This window comes from Bufo gargarizans, chromosome 1 (genome assembly GCF_014858855.1).
Source record: "Bufo gargarizans isolate SCDJY-AF-19 chromosome 1, ASM1485885v1, whole genome shotgun sequence".
NCBI lineage: Eukaryota > Metazoa > Chordata > Amphibia > Anura > Bufonidae > Bufo > Bufo gargarizans.
In genome coordinates this window covers 177,305,628-177,321,919 of record NC_058080.1, presented here as the reverse complement: position 1 = coordinate 177,321,919, position 16,292 = coordinate 177,305,628, and the positions used below count along the sequence as shown (strand labels likewise).

The 16,292-nt window shown below is 43.9% G+C and overlaps 1 protein-coding gene across 6 annotated transcripts in view; it reads right to left on the bottom strand.

The window, feature by feature from the left end:
• The window catches only part of FBXW7 (F-box and WD repeat domain containing 7), a 178,138-nt gene that overhangs the window by 18,946 nt on the left and 142,900 nt on the right, over nucleotides 1-16,292 (bottom strand). For 4 of the 6 annotated variants that reach the window (XM_044300349.1, XM_044300348.1, XM_044300347.1 and 1 more), the window contains 2 exons: nucleotides 14,062-14,144; nucleotides 10,314-10,455 (listed from right to left, as the gene is read on the bottom strand). In XM_044300349.1, the coding sequence (XP_044156284.1) occupies nucleotides 10,314-10,455; nucleotides 14,062-14,144 (225 nt within the window). Of the gene's footprint in view, nucleotides 1-10,313; nucleotides 10,456-14,061; nucleotides 14,145-15,330; nucleotides 15,524-15,553; nucleotides 15,891-16,292 lie in introns of those variants that run through there. The other 2 variants (XM_044300352.1, XM_044300351.1) reach the window with 2 other exon arrangements.

Genomic DNA, 16,292 nt, shown 5'->3' with positions numbered 1-16,292 from the left:
CTGCATCTGCACTTCCGTTCCGCGGCCCCGAACTTCAGGTCTGCTGCTCCGCAAAAGAATAGAACATGTCCTATTCTTGCCTGCAATAGTGGACAAGAAAAGGCATTTTCTATCATAGTGCCGGGACATGTGCACATGGCCGGTGTCAGCGTTTTGCGGATCCGCAAAACACTTACGGACGTGTGAATGGACCCTTACGGTGCATTTTTTGCCCACGATTGTGTATAGACTTGGGTTTGAGCTACTGTGAATTTGTGTTTCTTTAGCATTTGGATTTCAAATTGTGATACAGGTGGTAAAATATATGTTAAACATATACTGCCAGCAGCTGATGAATTATGTAGCCAATGCGGTCAGCAACTGCAAGCCAGCGGAAATATTTTCCATACGGTCCACTGCGAACACACGTGCAATTATCACAACTTGCAAAATGCCCGGTCTCTCTCAGAAACCTATTTCCCTATTGACTTCCATTGGGAAATAGATGCTGTGGTTCCTAACTGCAGCGTGACCGCATCACAACTGCGCCACGTGGTCCTACTGTAAGTGATAGCTGTCAGTCACACATCTGCATCATGTTGCAAATCATTGATATATAGCAAAAGGATTTGGTTACAGGGCCATTATTAAAGCAGAGATAGACCTGCTAAACTGTAATGGCCACAACCTGGGCCATTCACAACACACACCTAGAAAGTCAATAGATTGCCCCAGAGGCCACTTTATTGGCAAAGGGTCTTTCTTCATAAAGCCAAAACAATAGAGTGAAAACTAAATTGGAGCTTCTCTGAAGCCTTTTTATTGGTTTTGTAATAAGATCGGCTTAGGAAATGAAAGCCATGTAAAGCTGTGTAATGGAAGCACAACTTAACTGAGTGCTGCATCCATTACAAGGACGTATGAACTTTCCCAAATATCAGGCTAAAAAACACAAAACCTGCGTCTTGTCTGTCAAACGAAACATCGAGGACAAACAAAACCACCCTTCTGTGTAACAGGATTATAAAAAAGAAATGTAAAAGCAATTACAATAACTATTACACATGTGACTGAATACTAAGAAGACACTTGTCAATAGTGTCACCATGGCCATAGCACTGCCCACTATAAAACAGGCTTCACTCAACAAGCAGAGCCTGTAAAGTGTATTCACCCAGGAGCGGCTAATTGTGTCCCGCTGAATCACTAGAGATTTAATAGAAAAATCACTTTGCTGTTTCTGTACCTCCCATAGTCGTACTCCAGTTTGGCTACCAATGGAAGTCCACCACCACCGATATGCTACATAGACATAAGTCCATCAAGTTCAACCAAAGGGATAGGTGGGGACGTGAATCCCAGAAGGAAAAGAGACTCCGATTTCTACATGTTTTCATAAGCATTAATGTGTCGTTTACTTTTAAGAATTCATCTAAACCCTTCTTTAGGTTCTTACAGTTCATACAAGTTTTGATGCTTCTGGAGACTGAACTTTTTCTTCTCCAGTCGGAGGCAGTGCCCCCTTGTCTTTTGAGGGCATTTTACACTGGACCGTTTTTCACCGTAATTTTTGTACGGCCCATTTATATATTTGTATAGGTTAATCATGTCCTCCCTTAGAAGTCTCTTCTCAAGACTAAATAAAATTCAATGATTTTAATCTTTCTTCATAACCAAGACCCTCCATGCCCCTTATCAGTTTAGTCGTTCTCCTCTGTACTTTTTCCAGCTGCAGTGCGTCCTTTCTATATACTGGTGCCCAGAACTGAACTGCATATTCCAGAGGAGGCCGCACCAGCTCTTTGTAAAGTGGTAATATAACATCCCTGCCCCGCGAGTCCCTGCCTCATTTAATACATGACAATATCCTGGTGGCCTTAGAAGCAGCTGATTGACATTGTGTGCTGCAATTTAATCTACCATCCACGAGGACACCCAAATCCTTCTCTATCAGTGACTCTCCCAGTGCTACATCACCAAGGACATACAGAGCACAGAGATTATTACTAACAAGATGCAGAACTATACATTTATCCACATGGAACCTCATTTGCCAAGTTGATGCCCAATCACTCACAGCGTTAAATTCAGCTTTTAGTTTATGGACATCTTCCATAGACTGTACAGTTCTACACCGCTTATTATCATCTTCAAAAATAGAAATGGTGCTATTAATCCCGCCTCAATATCATTAATAAATAAAACAGAGGGCCCAGCACTAAACCTTGGGGTACACCACTTATAACCCAGGACCATTCTGAATAGGACTCATTGACCACAACTCTCTGGACACTGTCCTTCAACCAATTTTCAATCCAGTTACAAACTATACTTTCCAAGCCTGTAGGTCTATAATTACCTGTGGAGGACCTAGATCCTTTTTTGAATATGGGCACCACATTTGCCTTGCATCAATCACAAAATTAATAAACAGGGGCACAGCAATGACTGAACTGAGCTCTTTAAGCACTCTTGGGTGTAATCCATCTGGATCCAGATCCTTGTTCACATTTACCTTATTTAACTTAGCTTGGACCAAATCTACAGTTAGTACATCCAGTAATATACTCAATTGGCTAACAGCCCCAGCACCAGATATCAGCTCCTTTCTCTGCTGATGGGGAAGGTATGGGGTCTCTGGTGACTGGTGATGGTCCCAGTGCTTGGATACTGCAAAGATTTAACCCCATGGATAACTGATTACTTAAATGCTCCTATAATATTTATATGTTGAGTTGTTTGTCTTTAAAAGGAACAGTAAACCAAGAATTGCACAATAATGGAAAACATAAAAAAAAATTAAAAATTGTTGTGCTGTTTGCCAGTCTGCTGCATGATGCTTAGAACATGGGTTAATCTCTTGCTGATCTCTTCAATCTGGAGTGGGTTGGAACTTAGCATGGAGACAGGGCTTAATCTTTCTGTCCTACTGCAGACAGGCCACAGAAGGGAGGCTGCTGCACCAGCCAGCTGTCTTATAGCCAGGCATAGAACAGTAAGAAGCAGGGGGCACAGAGATATTACATTTAGATATTTCACCTGTAATTTGAACACTGTCAAAACTGTACATACACTGGCCCGGATTTACTACTCCTAAAGATAGCATAGGCTTACACTGGCTTTCTAGACCTGCACCACAGTGGCTTAGGCAGGAATGGACACTTATGTCTAACTATACCAGGGATGCTCAACCTGCGGCCCTCCAGCTGTTGCAAAACTACAACTCCCATCATGCCCTCCTGTAGGCCGATAGCTGTAGGCTGTCTGGGCATGCTGGGAGTTGTAGTTTTGCAACAGCTGGTGAGCCGCAGGTTGAGCATCCCTGCTCTATACCAACTACTGTTTGACTTACTTTGAGATAGATTTTTACACCATAATTGTGGCATCATTTTGGCGCAATAAGGTGCAGCTTAGATCCCATCCCTTTCCTGCAAAGCACTGCACCCTTTCTGCTACGCCCCTTTCATGATCATGTCGGGAATAAAGTGAAGAAACCCTGAATACGCCAAATTGCGCTACTTAGATTTTTGGCAAAGACACGTTAGTATACCTGGGCTACTGTGTGTTTGAAAAACTTTTAGTGTTAAGGAGCAAATTAGTAACATATGCTTGATATGGAAGTGTTACATGAAGTATGACTAGGACATCACCAATTTAACTGGGACTAATGACATTCTCATATACTTCAATGTGGCTCATAAACCAAATGACTAGATCCCAGTGGTGACAGTGATGACTTAAGATATGTCAATATACAGTCTATAAAAAATAAATTATTATAATAAAGACTTTCATAATATTCAGAATCAGACACAGACAGGTGGCCTATGGCCATACACCATTCTATTCCATCTACACTGTGAACCACATCACTACTGCTAACTATGGGGTCTGTAGGGTAAGGCTAGGTCTACACAACGACATTTGTCGCATGACAATTTTTTATAATAGTCTATGGTGTCGCACAGCGACATGACAGTTGGAAAAAAACCCATTCAAGATGGATTTTTCTGCGACTGTCGCGTTGCAGTCGCAGAGCGACACCATAGACTACCATTAAAAAAATTGTTGCGCAAATGTTGCAGTGTAGTTGTGCACTGTGTCGCGCAACACATGTCGTCATGTAAACCTAGCTGTAGTGCATGCATTGTTCCTTACATGGCACCTGTTTAAGGACAAATATAACCTGACCTTCTGTAGCAAGAGATGCATTCACCAACATTTTTCTCTTTGGGTAAATCTTGTACAGAAACTAAATAGGGCTATAAAAAAAAAAAATATATATATATACTTACCTGTTAAATGCCCCCAGCGCTGATGCTTTAACGATCCCCATCAGTCAATGCTCATGTTCCTACCTTGATGAGGTGCCATATACCCACATGACAGCTGCAGCCAATCATTAAGGCTATGTAAGTGGTAATGCTAGAAAATATGGCACATCACTTCTGAGGCCAGTAACATGCTGCAGCAGTGGAGTGGATACAGAGCACTTCACCGCTGGAAAACAAAGACCAACGGGACCACTATAGCACTGGTAGTGGAGTGGCAGGGGATTTGACAGGTAGCGCAATTGTTGATTTCTATGTTATTTCTTGCAGTTAGGTTCACTTTTTCAAATCCTGGGCAATCTCTTTATTAGAATACTCAGCTCCACAGCATACATTTGGCAAAACCATTTATTGCACACAGAATGTAGTGCCCAATGTAATGTGAACAGAGCCTAATACAAGCAGGAAACTGAACAGTGAGTTGATCAAAGACAAAATATCTGGCCACACATTACTAATCAGGAGCAGAACATAGTGTAACTGTGGACTCTGGTCAGCTAATGGACATAAAGATTAATATCTGGTAACGTTCCGCATCTGCTGAATGGGTTTTATTTTCACAGAGCTTGAATCAAAGGCTTTCAATTTGTTATGCAAATACAGAGAACAGAAACAGGAGAATGAGAGAAGGTGAGTTGGTTTAGGTGCAGGTCTGCCTTAGGCTGGAACCAAACCAAATATGCTCGGTGATATCACTACTTAACTTCTTTCCCAAAATTAGAAAAGTGTTGTAAACAAACCGCTGCATGGTACATCGCGTTGAGAAAGTCTTCAGACCATTTCACATGTGAGTGAAAAAAAAAAAGAAAGAAAAAATAATAATGTCTCCCTACCATTCTGCAGTCAATACCCCATAGTGAAAAACAGAATGTTCAAAATCTTTTGCCAATTTATTGAAAAGGAAAAACTAAAATCTTGCATAGATATAAGTATTCAGTCCCTTTACTCAGGGACCTGGGTCTCTTGCACACAAATCCCCCCCCCCCCCCATTTAAGGTCCGAATACGGCACTATTAATTTCAATGGGTCTGCCAAAAAAATAAAATAATACCGCATTGAGACGGTTGAAACGTTGCACAGAGGGGAATAAAGGATCCACCTTTTTCATTTTATTTGGAGTGCTGCCTCATTATTTGGATACTATACTCATCTATAGCCGAGAGGATTTGCACCCGTATGTTTGGTCTTGTGCTGCTGGGGCCCCCTTTTTGAGAGATATAGATATAGATATATATATATATATACACACACACACACACACACACACACACACACACTCCATATGCCTTGTTTCCGTTCAAAGATAGGACATGTTCTATGATTGTCCAAATAACGGACAAGGATAGTACTGTTCTTTCAGGGGCCAGCTGTTCAGCAAAAAACGGAATGCACACAGACGTCATCCGTATTATTTGCGGACCGCAAAATACAGAAAAACCCATACGGTCATGTGCAATAGGCCTTAGTTCAAGCACCTTTGGGAATAATTACAGCCTCCAGTCTTCTTGGGTATGATGCTACCTGGTTTGCTTACCTCCTGGATTTGGGGATTGTTTGTGGAAAGCCATTTTCAGGTTTTTACAGAGATGTTCGACTGGGTTCAAGTCAGGGTTCTGGCTGGGCCACTCAAGGACATTCACAGAAATGTCCCTAAGCCACTCCTGTGTTGTCTTGGCTGTGTGCTAAGGGTCACTGTCTTGTTGGAAGATAAATCTCAGCACAGTCTACAGAGATTCAGAGCACTCTGGATCAGATTTTAAAGGGAACCTGTCACCAGGATTTTGTGTATAGAGCTGAGGACATGGGTTGCTAGATGGCCGCCAGCACATCCACAATACCCAGTCCCCACAGCTCGGTGTGCTTTTATGGTGTAAAAAACCCTGATTTGATACATATGCAAATTAACCTGAAATGAGTCACGTACAGGACTCATCTTAGGTTAATTTGCATATGTATCAAATCGGTTTATTTTTACACAATAACAGCACACAGAGCTGTGGGGACTGAGTATTGTGGATGTGCTAGCGGCCATCTAGAAACCCAGGTCCTCAGCTCTATACACAAAATCCCAGTGACCAGTTCCCTTTAAATTAAGAATATCTCTGTACTTTGCTCCATTTACCTTTGTGTCAACTCTGACCAGTCTCCCTGTCCCAGCCACTGAATAACACCCCACAGTATGCGGTCACCACCATACTTCACTGTAGGAATGGTGTTGGGCAACGTCTGGATTCCTCAAAACATAACGCTTAGAACTGAGGCCAAAAAGTTCAATTTTGGTTTCATCAGACCAGAGAAGTTTCTTTCTCACAGTCAGAGTCCTTTTGGTGCTTTATTGCAAGCTTTCATTGTTCTTTTACGGACATTAGGCTTCTTTCTGGCCACTTTGGCATAAAGCCCTGATTGGTGTTCTTGAAGTTTCTACCCTCTGCACACAGGTTCTTTGGAACTCAGCAAGAGTGACCATTGGGTTCTTGGTCACCTCTCTTACCAAGGCCCTTCTCCCTGATTAGTTTGTTGGAGAATTCAGTTCTAGGAATAAGTCCTAGTTATTCCAAACATCTAACATTTAACAATTATGGAGACCACTGTACTTGGGAACTTGCAGTGCAGTAGAATATTCTTGTGGCCTTCAAGATCTGTGCCTCCACACACAATCATGTCTGAGCTCTACAGGCAGTTCTTTCCTCCTCTGAAATGCACTGTCATCTGTGAGACCTTATATAGACAGAGGAGAGTCTTTCCTCATCACGTCCAATCAACTGAAATTACTACAGGTAGACTCCAACCAAGGTAGAAAAACATCTCAAAGATGATCAAGAGAAATGGGAGGCCGCAGAGCTAAATTTCAAGTGTCATAGTAAAGAGGCTGTATACTTATTTAGTTATGCAAAAAAAAAAAAAAACATTTTTTCTTAATTCGCAAACATTTCTAAAATTCTGTGTGTAAGGGTCTGACAACTTTCTAGATGCACTGTATTTTCATGAACTATTCCACTTTCTACAGAGTCCAATCTGTGTAGAAATGCTTGACGACAGCCAGCCAACAAAAGTACCTTTACAACTTAGAGAATCTGTGCTCAATGTGAAACGGGTTACACAGTAATATATATTCCAGGCTCTCACATCAGTGTATTAGGCAGAGTTGCCAGCTAAGGTATCATTCGCTACGACCATGCCACCTTTTTTTTGTGGGTCGAATGCAGACCCATTCACTTCAATGGGGTCGCTACAGAGGTGGTCAGCACTTCGTGTGCTGTCTGCATTGGCACATCCATCCCGTGGCTCCGCCCCAAAAAATAGAACATGTCCTATTCTTGTCCGTGAAACGGAAAAGGATAGGACTACTCTATTGTGGGCCGGACATTCTGTTCTGTGAGAAGTGGAACGAACACAGCCGGTATCAGTGTTATCAGTGCTATTTGTGGACCACAAAGCGGACTCGTTCGTGTGCATGAGGCCTAAGAGTGTAAGAAACAAACGCATTGACTTCAGTGGGACTGTAAGGACCATGATAATTCTCCAGAAACTGAATAATTTTTTTTAAATTATGAATTTTAACTACTTAGATAGGAACAGTACTCCACAAACAAGAAAGGCCACTATTACAGTGTTCTCAGATTTATTTTATTTTTTTACAAATTCCCAGTACTAAAAATAGTACTCCCCTGCCCATCGAGCTACCAATGCTGCGCCCTCCGCTGTGCTCAGATCCAAACTGGATGTGTTCCTGAATCTCCCTGATTAGGTGGATATACAGCCTGGAGACCTCCATGAATATAAAAAAGTCAGTCTGCAGTCACCGACTAGTCAATATTGAATACCATCCTGTGTAGGTTATTAAAACCTACAAAGAATAGATCATAGGGACTCCAACGGATCTAAGACGCTCCTGTGTGAATGGACCTGGTAGTGCTAATGTGTGACTACCACTCCTTTCACTTCCTATGGGATTCTGCTATCTTGGCCACGGACACTAACACCTCCATTTGGAGACCCTCATTCTAATGATCAGTGGGGATCCCAGAGGTCAGATCGCAAACAATCATGCACTCATCACCTATCCTGTGGATAGCTGATAAATGAGGTTTACAGAAATTATCCTGTACATACAGTGGTGTGGACTTCGGCACTCTGTATCAAAATACAAAAAAAAAAAGGATCACCACATTATGCAAAAAACAAAACAAAACTGTGTGCAGATTAGTTTACCCAGACATACACCGATTAGTACTGCATAAAGCATAGTCCATCGCACGGACTCTGTACATATTTGTCATCGCTTTGTCAACAGTCATCTGCTCCAAGCGTTCCCACGCCAGAAGCTATGAAGACCTAGTTCTAACACGTTTAATTCATACAGAAGCCTTGTATCCCGCTGGTATTTGTAGTGGTTGTCAGAAGATGTTATACCATTCCACCTCCCCTGCTTGCGCTGGGCTGTGACAGCTTGCAGATATTTTGTACTCCGTAATCAGCTGAACAATAGAACTGTTTTTGGTTACTGTATTTTTCATGGGAACAGTGTCCCAGTTTGGAGCATGAATGCCCCTGTAATCCTCCAATGTAGTGGTTGATTATCTGCTGTAATGTAAATTTGCATACCAGAGCTCCACCAAATGACCTAAATGAATGGGAACCAGCAATTACAGCTTGAGGGTGCGGGAGTGGAGGAGGAAGATAAGCAAGGCCTTTTCATGCAGAGTAACTGCTAAGAACAAATCATGCAAGTAAAAACAGTAGTATTTTGGTGAAGGGTGCTGGGCGACAGACGTCAGACTTCCTCCAGGACAGAGTGGAGGAACACCTGGCACGTAGCCCAGATGCCTTGGGTAATTACCTGCACATCCTCCTTTCAGATAACATGCTGGGGCTCGATAAACTACTAAACCATTCATCTCCATCATAGCTTCCCCAATCATGAAAGGTTCTTATTTTCCCAGGAGCGAAACAATTATCACAGATAAAAGAAAACAGCCTTAAACCGTGAGTGGAAACCTCCCGGATGACGTGGTTCACTTAGTCAAGCTTTTGCCTTCAAGCTCTAGATGTTCAGCGCTGATGTCCTAAGACAGGTTGAGACAATCCTCCATTTGGTGGTCTTGGACACCAAATGTTTTGTAGTCCTCGTTCCCATTATTAGACCCAAGGTGCAAGGTCTCCGGGCCACAGTGATCACACATTTCAAGCTACTCATCTTGACATAAGCTGTACTTTACTTTCTGTATTCCTACAGCAAGCTAACAAGTGAGCACGCTTCTATCACAGATCCGCCCCGGCTTCTCAGCCATGACACACATTATCCCTGTAGAAAGCAATTTTGCTGTGACCTTCTGAATGTACACTCTGTGAAAAGTACAGGGATGTTTGCTCTCATTCAGTTGACAAAAGGAGTACTGCCTGGCCGCCTCAAAATCTGGACACAGAAATTAATGAGGCAGAAAACGAAGGGAACCTGCAGCAAGAACAATGAGGCCATTTAACCCCTGACAGCCTCCACACACAAAGGCAAAAAGTTTATTCTGAAATGAGGAATTCTACAGAACCAAGGATTGTGTGTACTGTATTGCAATCTTTCAGGCATAAAAATAACGTATCTACCACGGCTGTGACGAACTAGACCAACACGAGATCCGATTTTATGCATACAAGAAATGCAACTAAGAGTAATCACTGTGGAAAACTCAATATGTAAGGGGTTAAACATTTGAGAAATTATTTTTTTTATAGTTTCAGCTAACCAAAACATCTTGTATGAATGTATTAGAAATATTCTGTTTGTGGGACTGCCGATGGTCCCATAGAAGTGAATAGATTGGCGATACTCACTACAGCTCCCATTCACATACAAGAATTGTGTGGGGGGGGGGGGCTGCTCTCGTGATCAGTGGTTGTCCCAGCACTCAGATCCACATTGTTCAAACATTTATCTTGCAGATAGGCGATACACGATGGCCCAATCTCATAAAAAGAGAGAAACAAATAGGAAGGGATAAAGCCTACCTGGAACATCTTCAGCCATTCTTGAAGGCCTGAGGGTGGCTGCACTGATGTGATTCGACGTCGTTGCTGACCTTGCCCATTTGCTGCCCGTAGGTCACCAAATGTTGTAGGTGTGGCTGAACATGGCACAAGACCTGTTGTACTATAGACAAAATAAGTTGTGAGAACCAGAGTAAAGCTCTTTTCTTAAAAGGGTTGTCCAGGATTAGAAAAACATGTCCGCTTTCTTTTAAAAACACTCTCTCCATGGGTTGTGTTTGGCATTGGCAGTTCAAATCCACTGGGGTTAGCGGGTCAGGAACTGCAAGCCCAAACACAACCTGTGGACAGGGGTGGTGCTGTTTTTTGAAGAAAGCAGTCATGTTAATCTAATCCTGGACAAGCCCTTTAATAAACACAATAGAACAGATGCGGTAACAAGATGCTACAGAATATCCAAAGACATACTGATAGTGATCTTAGATTGTGAGCCCCATTGGGGACAGCTTGATGCTAATGTCTGTAAAAGCACTACGGAATATAGTAGCGCTATATATGTGCATAAGAAATAAAAAGTAATTGCATGTAATATTTTTTTTTATTATAGCTAATGAGTTATTTAATGAAAGCTCTCTGTATAGCGCCACCTGCTGTTGGCTCTTTTTCAAATGTTTCTGCCCTGCTCAGACAGAAGCACATGCTCAGTTCCATCATTCAACTGCGGACAGGACCCATCCTCTGAGAAAGGACATGCCCTCTAAGCTGCCAGCTTGAAATACATTTATCAGAGCAATGACTGGAGAGATCTCTGGATTCATGTGTGGTACAGGGCGGGTTGTCATGTACTAGATTATGTAGGATTTTTATTTTTTACATTATTCTTGGCATTTCCCTATAGGCAGCAAATAAGGTGTGTGACAGTGGAGATCCCCTTTATTCTCCTCTCCACTCAAAAAACACAAATGTATTCCTGAAATTCATGTATACACATTTACTGCCTTGATAGAGGCCGTTCAGGTTGTCACTCAGTCGGTGGCACTACGAGGATGTCACGCTAGTCAGGCATGTAATCAATTTCTCAGGCACGTACATTTATAGACAACATTCCCACTGGGCATGCTCTCTAATTTAACACTCTCCACTTCAGAGTCACAGATTACCGTCAGACCCGCTGCAGACTCTAAAGGGGTTAATGGCACAGCTAATTCAGTTAATGACTAGGCAAGCCACTGGGTCATTGATTTCATAGAGAGATGACTGGCGTAGATACTATTTGCATATGGCAAGTTTTCAAATATCAGTTCAAAGATGGCGGATCTTTCAGTGACTCCTTGCATGCTTTGGAGCCTAATGACGTCCCCGTGGTCCTTCCACTTTGCAGTGATTAACACTAGTGGAGGGATTCCCTTCTGACATCTTCAGACGGAGAGCTTTTCTGACAATAATAGCTTTGTGTTGAGCCACCTTTCAGAGCAGAGGAATCCTCTGGGGTCTCCTAAGATTCATATGAAAGGCTTCTGGTTTTAATCGCAGTGTGAAAGCCTTAATGAATTATGCTAAAATGATTGCTCCTCTGGGGGTATCAAGTGGTCACATTCTTGTAAGCCCATAAATAAAGCAGCACTCAGAATATGATGTGGGATTTCATTCGGAAAACAAATAGGGAACAGCTAAATGGAAATCAAGTCATGGGAAGACATAGGAGCCAAGCTGGAAGAGAAGAGCGAGAGCGCTGGTTCAGTCTGTGTGTGTGTATACACTGCCGCTTGTACAACTCCACTGGCGTCCTGATGGTTAAATCAACCATGTATGTGACTGTTAGAACTTGCCACCGTGGGGGACTGTGAGGTCATGCAAATTTCACTGAAGTGATTAACCGTGACTATAGAGGACCACTGTGTGAAGTGCCAATGTGACAGTAGGAAGCCAGCAAGGCAAAATGCATCAAAGAATAGCTGTTCTCCGTATTACAGTGCTGGCTGCTGCCTCAGGTTCTTTAATATATACCTTCAAGTCCACAGATAAGACATGAAGAAGCTACTGGTACCTCAGGCTTAGTATTCACACATATGGGAAGTCCTAACTGAAACTGAGGTCTACTAAGAGGACATTGAGAAAGCCTCACTAGACCCTTAGGGCCAACGGCATTAGGATTACTGAAATGGCATTGGGAAAGCTGCAAAGTAACTTCAGGCACATTCTTAGGAAATGTGAGAAGCCCTAACAGTAACTATTGAAAGGACAAGCATGCTCAGAAGCTGATGCCTGGTTATGAGGCACATCTCAATAGAAAGTGGTAAAACCTTGGGTTGACTTTCTAGGCATGGAAATACTCAAGAAATTTTAAATTTAGGCTTTGTATACATCACCGTTCAGACTTTCAGTTCTTCTGCCCCGTTTAGGGCAGGAAAACTGAAAGGACGGATTCGGCACATAACTGAGCTAAACGGAGCCTACGGGCCTCAGAATATAATTGGGTCCATTAGGTTTCCGCTCAGAAGAAGATTTTTGAAGCGGAGACAAAAGTCCTGCATGCACGACTTTTGTCACCGCTCCAAAATCATCTTCTGAGCGGAAACCTAACAGACCCCATTTATAGTCTACGGGGCCCGTGGGCTCCGTTCAGCTCAGTTATGTGCCGATTCTGTCCTTTCCGTTTTCCTGCCTGAGAACGGAAAGGCTGAACGGTGATGTGAACAAAGCCTTACTGATAAGCCATAGAAGAACCTTCAACAGAGCCTGAAGTTTATTATTGAAATATAGGTGGACTCAGAACAGAATCTGGAACCTCAATGTAGAAAATGCGGGGGACATTCTGGAGAATCCTGGGAGCATTAAGACACTGAGAGGGACCTCACTTCAATAAAGACCCTAAGATGTCAACCTGTAGCCATTTGAAGGCAATTAATTTTCAGCCCAACACAAACTGAAAAAACATCTGCAACCAACGTGGTCTTCACAGAGTAATGCGTCTCGGGGTCCTTTTACACGGACTGATGATCTGGCAGCTCATCAGGGAGGAGCTCATTCCCAACAATATGCTCGGGTAAAAGTGTTCATTGGGCGATTGTGGGGTTCTGCTGGCACCAAAAACATTGTTCCTGTGCAACAGAACGTGCGGTCTAAACAACTGTCTTCTGCATAGGAGCAAGGAATTTTTTGGGGGACGGTTGCTCTCTATACTGATCGCCTGCCCCCATACAGTGGAAGTGATTGGGCATCTAAAGGCAGCAGTCACTTCTGCTGGTAATCATGCAATTGCTGGGAATATTTAATAGATTCAAAGAACGGTCCATGTAGAAGGGCTTTAAGCTTACTAACATTTTTATTTTCTATAGTACTGTGACCACCAAGAGTTGGCAAAGAACATCTTCTGCAGCATTTTTATTTGAACTTTCAGATGAAAGCAGTTTGGCTGATTGCTAAAGGTAAAACGCTGACATAAAAGCCAAACTACAGGATAGAAAGGTGATAAATAAATAAAATTATTTCTTCAGTTTCTCAAATTCACATGAAATAAGAGAAAGCGCTGGGGAACAAAAAGCTGTATTTTGTGATTCCCCCTTCCATGGCTTTGCTTCAATCTCCCAAACGTGGATTTTCGACAGAGCCACCAATTAATCCGCTGTTATTCACGGCTAGAGACGACCCTCTGGAACAGTAATGAAAGCAAAGCTGTGTGTCCAAATTAAAGAAGCAGCTTAGCAGCTGGCGAGACAGGATGTACACTCCAGTCATGACCAAAGCGCCCATTATTGAAGTTAATTACCTTGTGTACTCGGAGCCTTTGCAGGGTTTCTTTCCCAAAGAGAAAGAACGGACCTCGGATCCATGGTCCAACTTTCTCTTCATCTGAAAAAAGAAAGAAAAACAAAAAAAAGGGCATAAAACGATGGAAACAACATATCAAAGTCTTGTGTAACAAATGAGGTGTCAAACGAGGAAAATGGAAAACAAAATGCAAATTCATCCTGGTGGATTTCTAAGCATCTCTGGATGTCAGCAGAAGATATTCATTGTATATGAGTAATATGACAGAAGATGAAGAAACGGAAGGAAAAAATAAATAAATAAATCCTATTCACCAAAATCTCATCACTCTGCTAAGGAGGCATCTCTAGGATCATTTTATTAGAAGCGGCTACACAAGTCCCTCTACCGACCATTGCTGTAACACCATCCCCGATCAGAGGACCTGTTGCTTTTTCTCCCCATGACAATGGTCTAGGAGCTCTAGCAATTCATTGTACGTGCTCCTCAACCCCAGGAAGCCCACACGGTACAGGGAAGGAAAGCTAATGACTTCCAAGTGATTTACAATTTACATATCAAATAAGCGGACAAGAAAAAACACAATGCCGGGCTGCCCGCCATTTCCATGAATGTGACCTGCCATAATGAGACTGCTGTGAGGACTCATGTTTAACCATGCTCTGCCAACATGTGGCTCTTCTAAGGCAGATGAAAAGAGGAAGCCGCGGCTTTCATTTCAATTTAGGAATGAGCTGGTTCCTTCAGGCTCGCCTAGCCAAGAGGGACAGATCCAGCTCCAGAGCAAGTCTCCCATGTCATTAACAATGCAAGTCATTACAATCTGGATTTGTTGGGAGCAACTCCAAGGGACCTACCATCAAACATGACCACAAAAACATGGCTGAGATGTTTCAGGAGGAGGGCAAGCAAACACCATACATGATCCACCTGGGCAGGCGGCATCCATGGTGCAGCCACGGTGGCGTGGGCACTGCGATAAGGCTAGACAAATGCCATACAGTGGGGGCGCATGGAGAGTCCTGTCCTGTGAAGTTATGACGCCACAGCTACTACAGGACAGGATTAATATTCAGCACCATGCTCTGCTGCCGGATAACCTTGTCTGGGCTGAAACTTCCCAAGTCCTAGATCATAGGGATGGCATCAGCCAGAGTGGGAGCCAAGGAGAGGCGCTGCCCACACAGAGTGCCCAGGCTCACCACCAGCACAGAGGAAGGGGGGGAAACAGGAGAGGGATCGGGGGTAACCTTGGCAGGAATCTTACCAGACTGGTGGGCAGATAGCTGGAGAACCGCTCCCATCCTGGAAGTTTACAATACTGTAACGCCGCAGAGGGCATGGTTAGCGATCCCGGCAGGCAGAAGCACTAGAGGGCTGAAGGTGACCAGACGAGCTCCTATGCCAGTGTATGTGCCATCTGCAGAGGCTGGCTAATCCCTACCACCTCCTCACATCCCCCGGGCAGGGCGACACGGCTCCGTACTTACTTTGTAAAAGATCATTTTTAAAGTGCCGTAGAAGCCCATGATGCCGGCCGGTGGAGCGCTGCGTGGCGGCGACAGATCCCTGCTCAGCGGCTCCTGAGCGGCCGGACGCTTGGGGGAGAGCAGAGCCCGTATCCAGGTGAGTGTGAGAGCGCCCAGGCGGCTGTGGACATGCTCGGACACGTCAGGAGAGGAGGCGGCGGCGGAGCTCCACACGGCAGCAGCGCTTCCCAGCGCACACACAGCCACTCTCCCCGCGCTGACAGCAACTCCACAGAGTCGACATGGGAGGGTCGAACCACGGGGGAGGGGGGGCGGGTGGAAGTGCTGCACTGATTTCTACATGCGCCGCTCAGAAAAGCTAGGATTCCTCCTCCCCCCGTTAATGAGCCGCAATGGTGCAGTCCGGGCTCTAGCGCCACACAGCCCACACATCAATTATGTGGAGAATCACGGAGCCTGTCAGCACAGAGCGGAGGGAGGGACGCGGCCGCTGCACCTGCCCTCCCCTGTGCGCACACACGGGGCTGACAGGCGGCAGACACCTGAGGGAGACCATGTTCACACAGGGAAGACAGTGCAGCTTCTAGCCCTACCTGTGTGTCTATGGGGTATGGCACTGTGCACACCCATGGTGATACAATACCATCCCTGGCCTGAAGACTGTATACAAGTAGTGCACTGGTGGGGTATGGGTGCCATGTCATCACTTATTTTTCCTGCAGTAGGATTTGGGCTATGT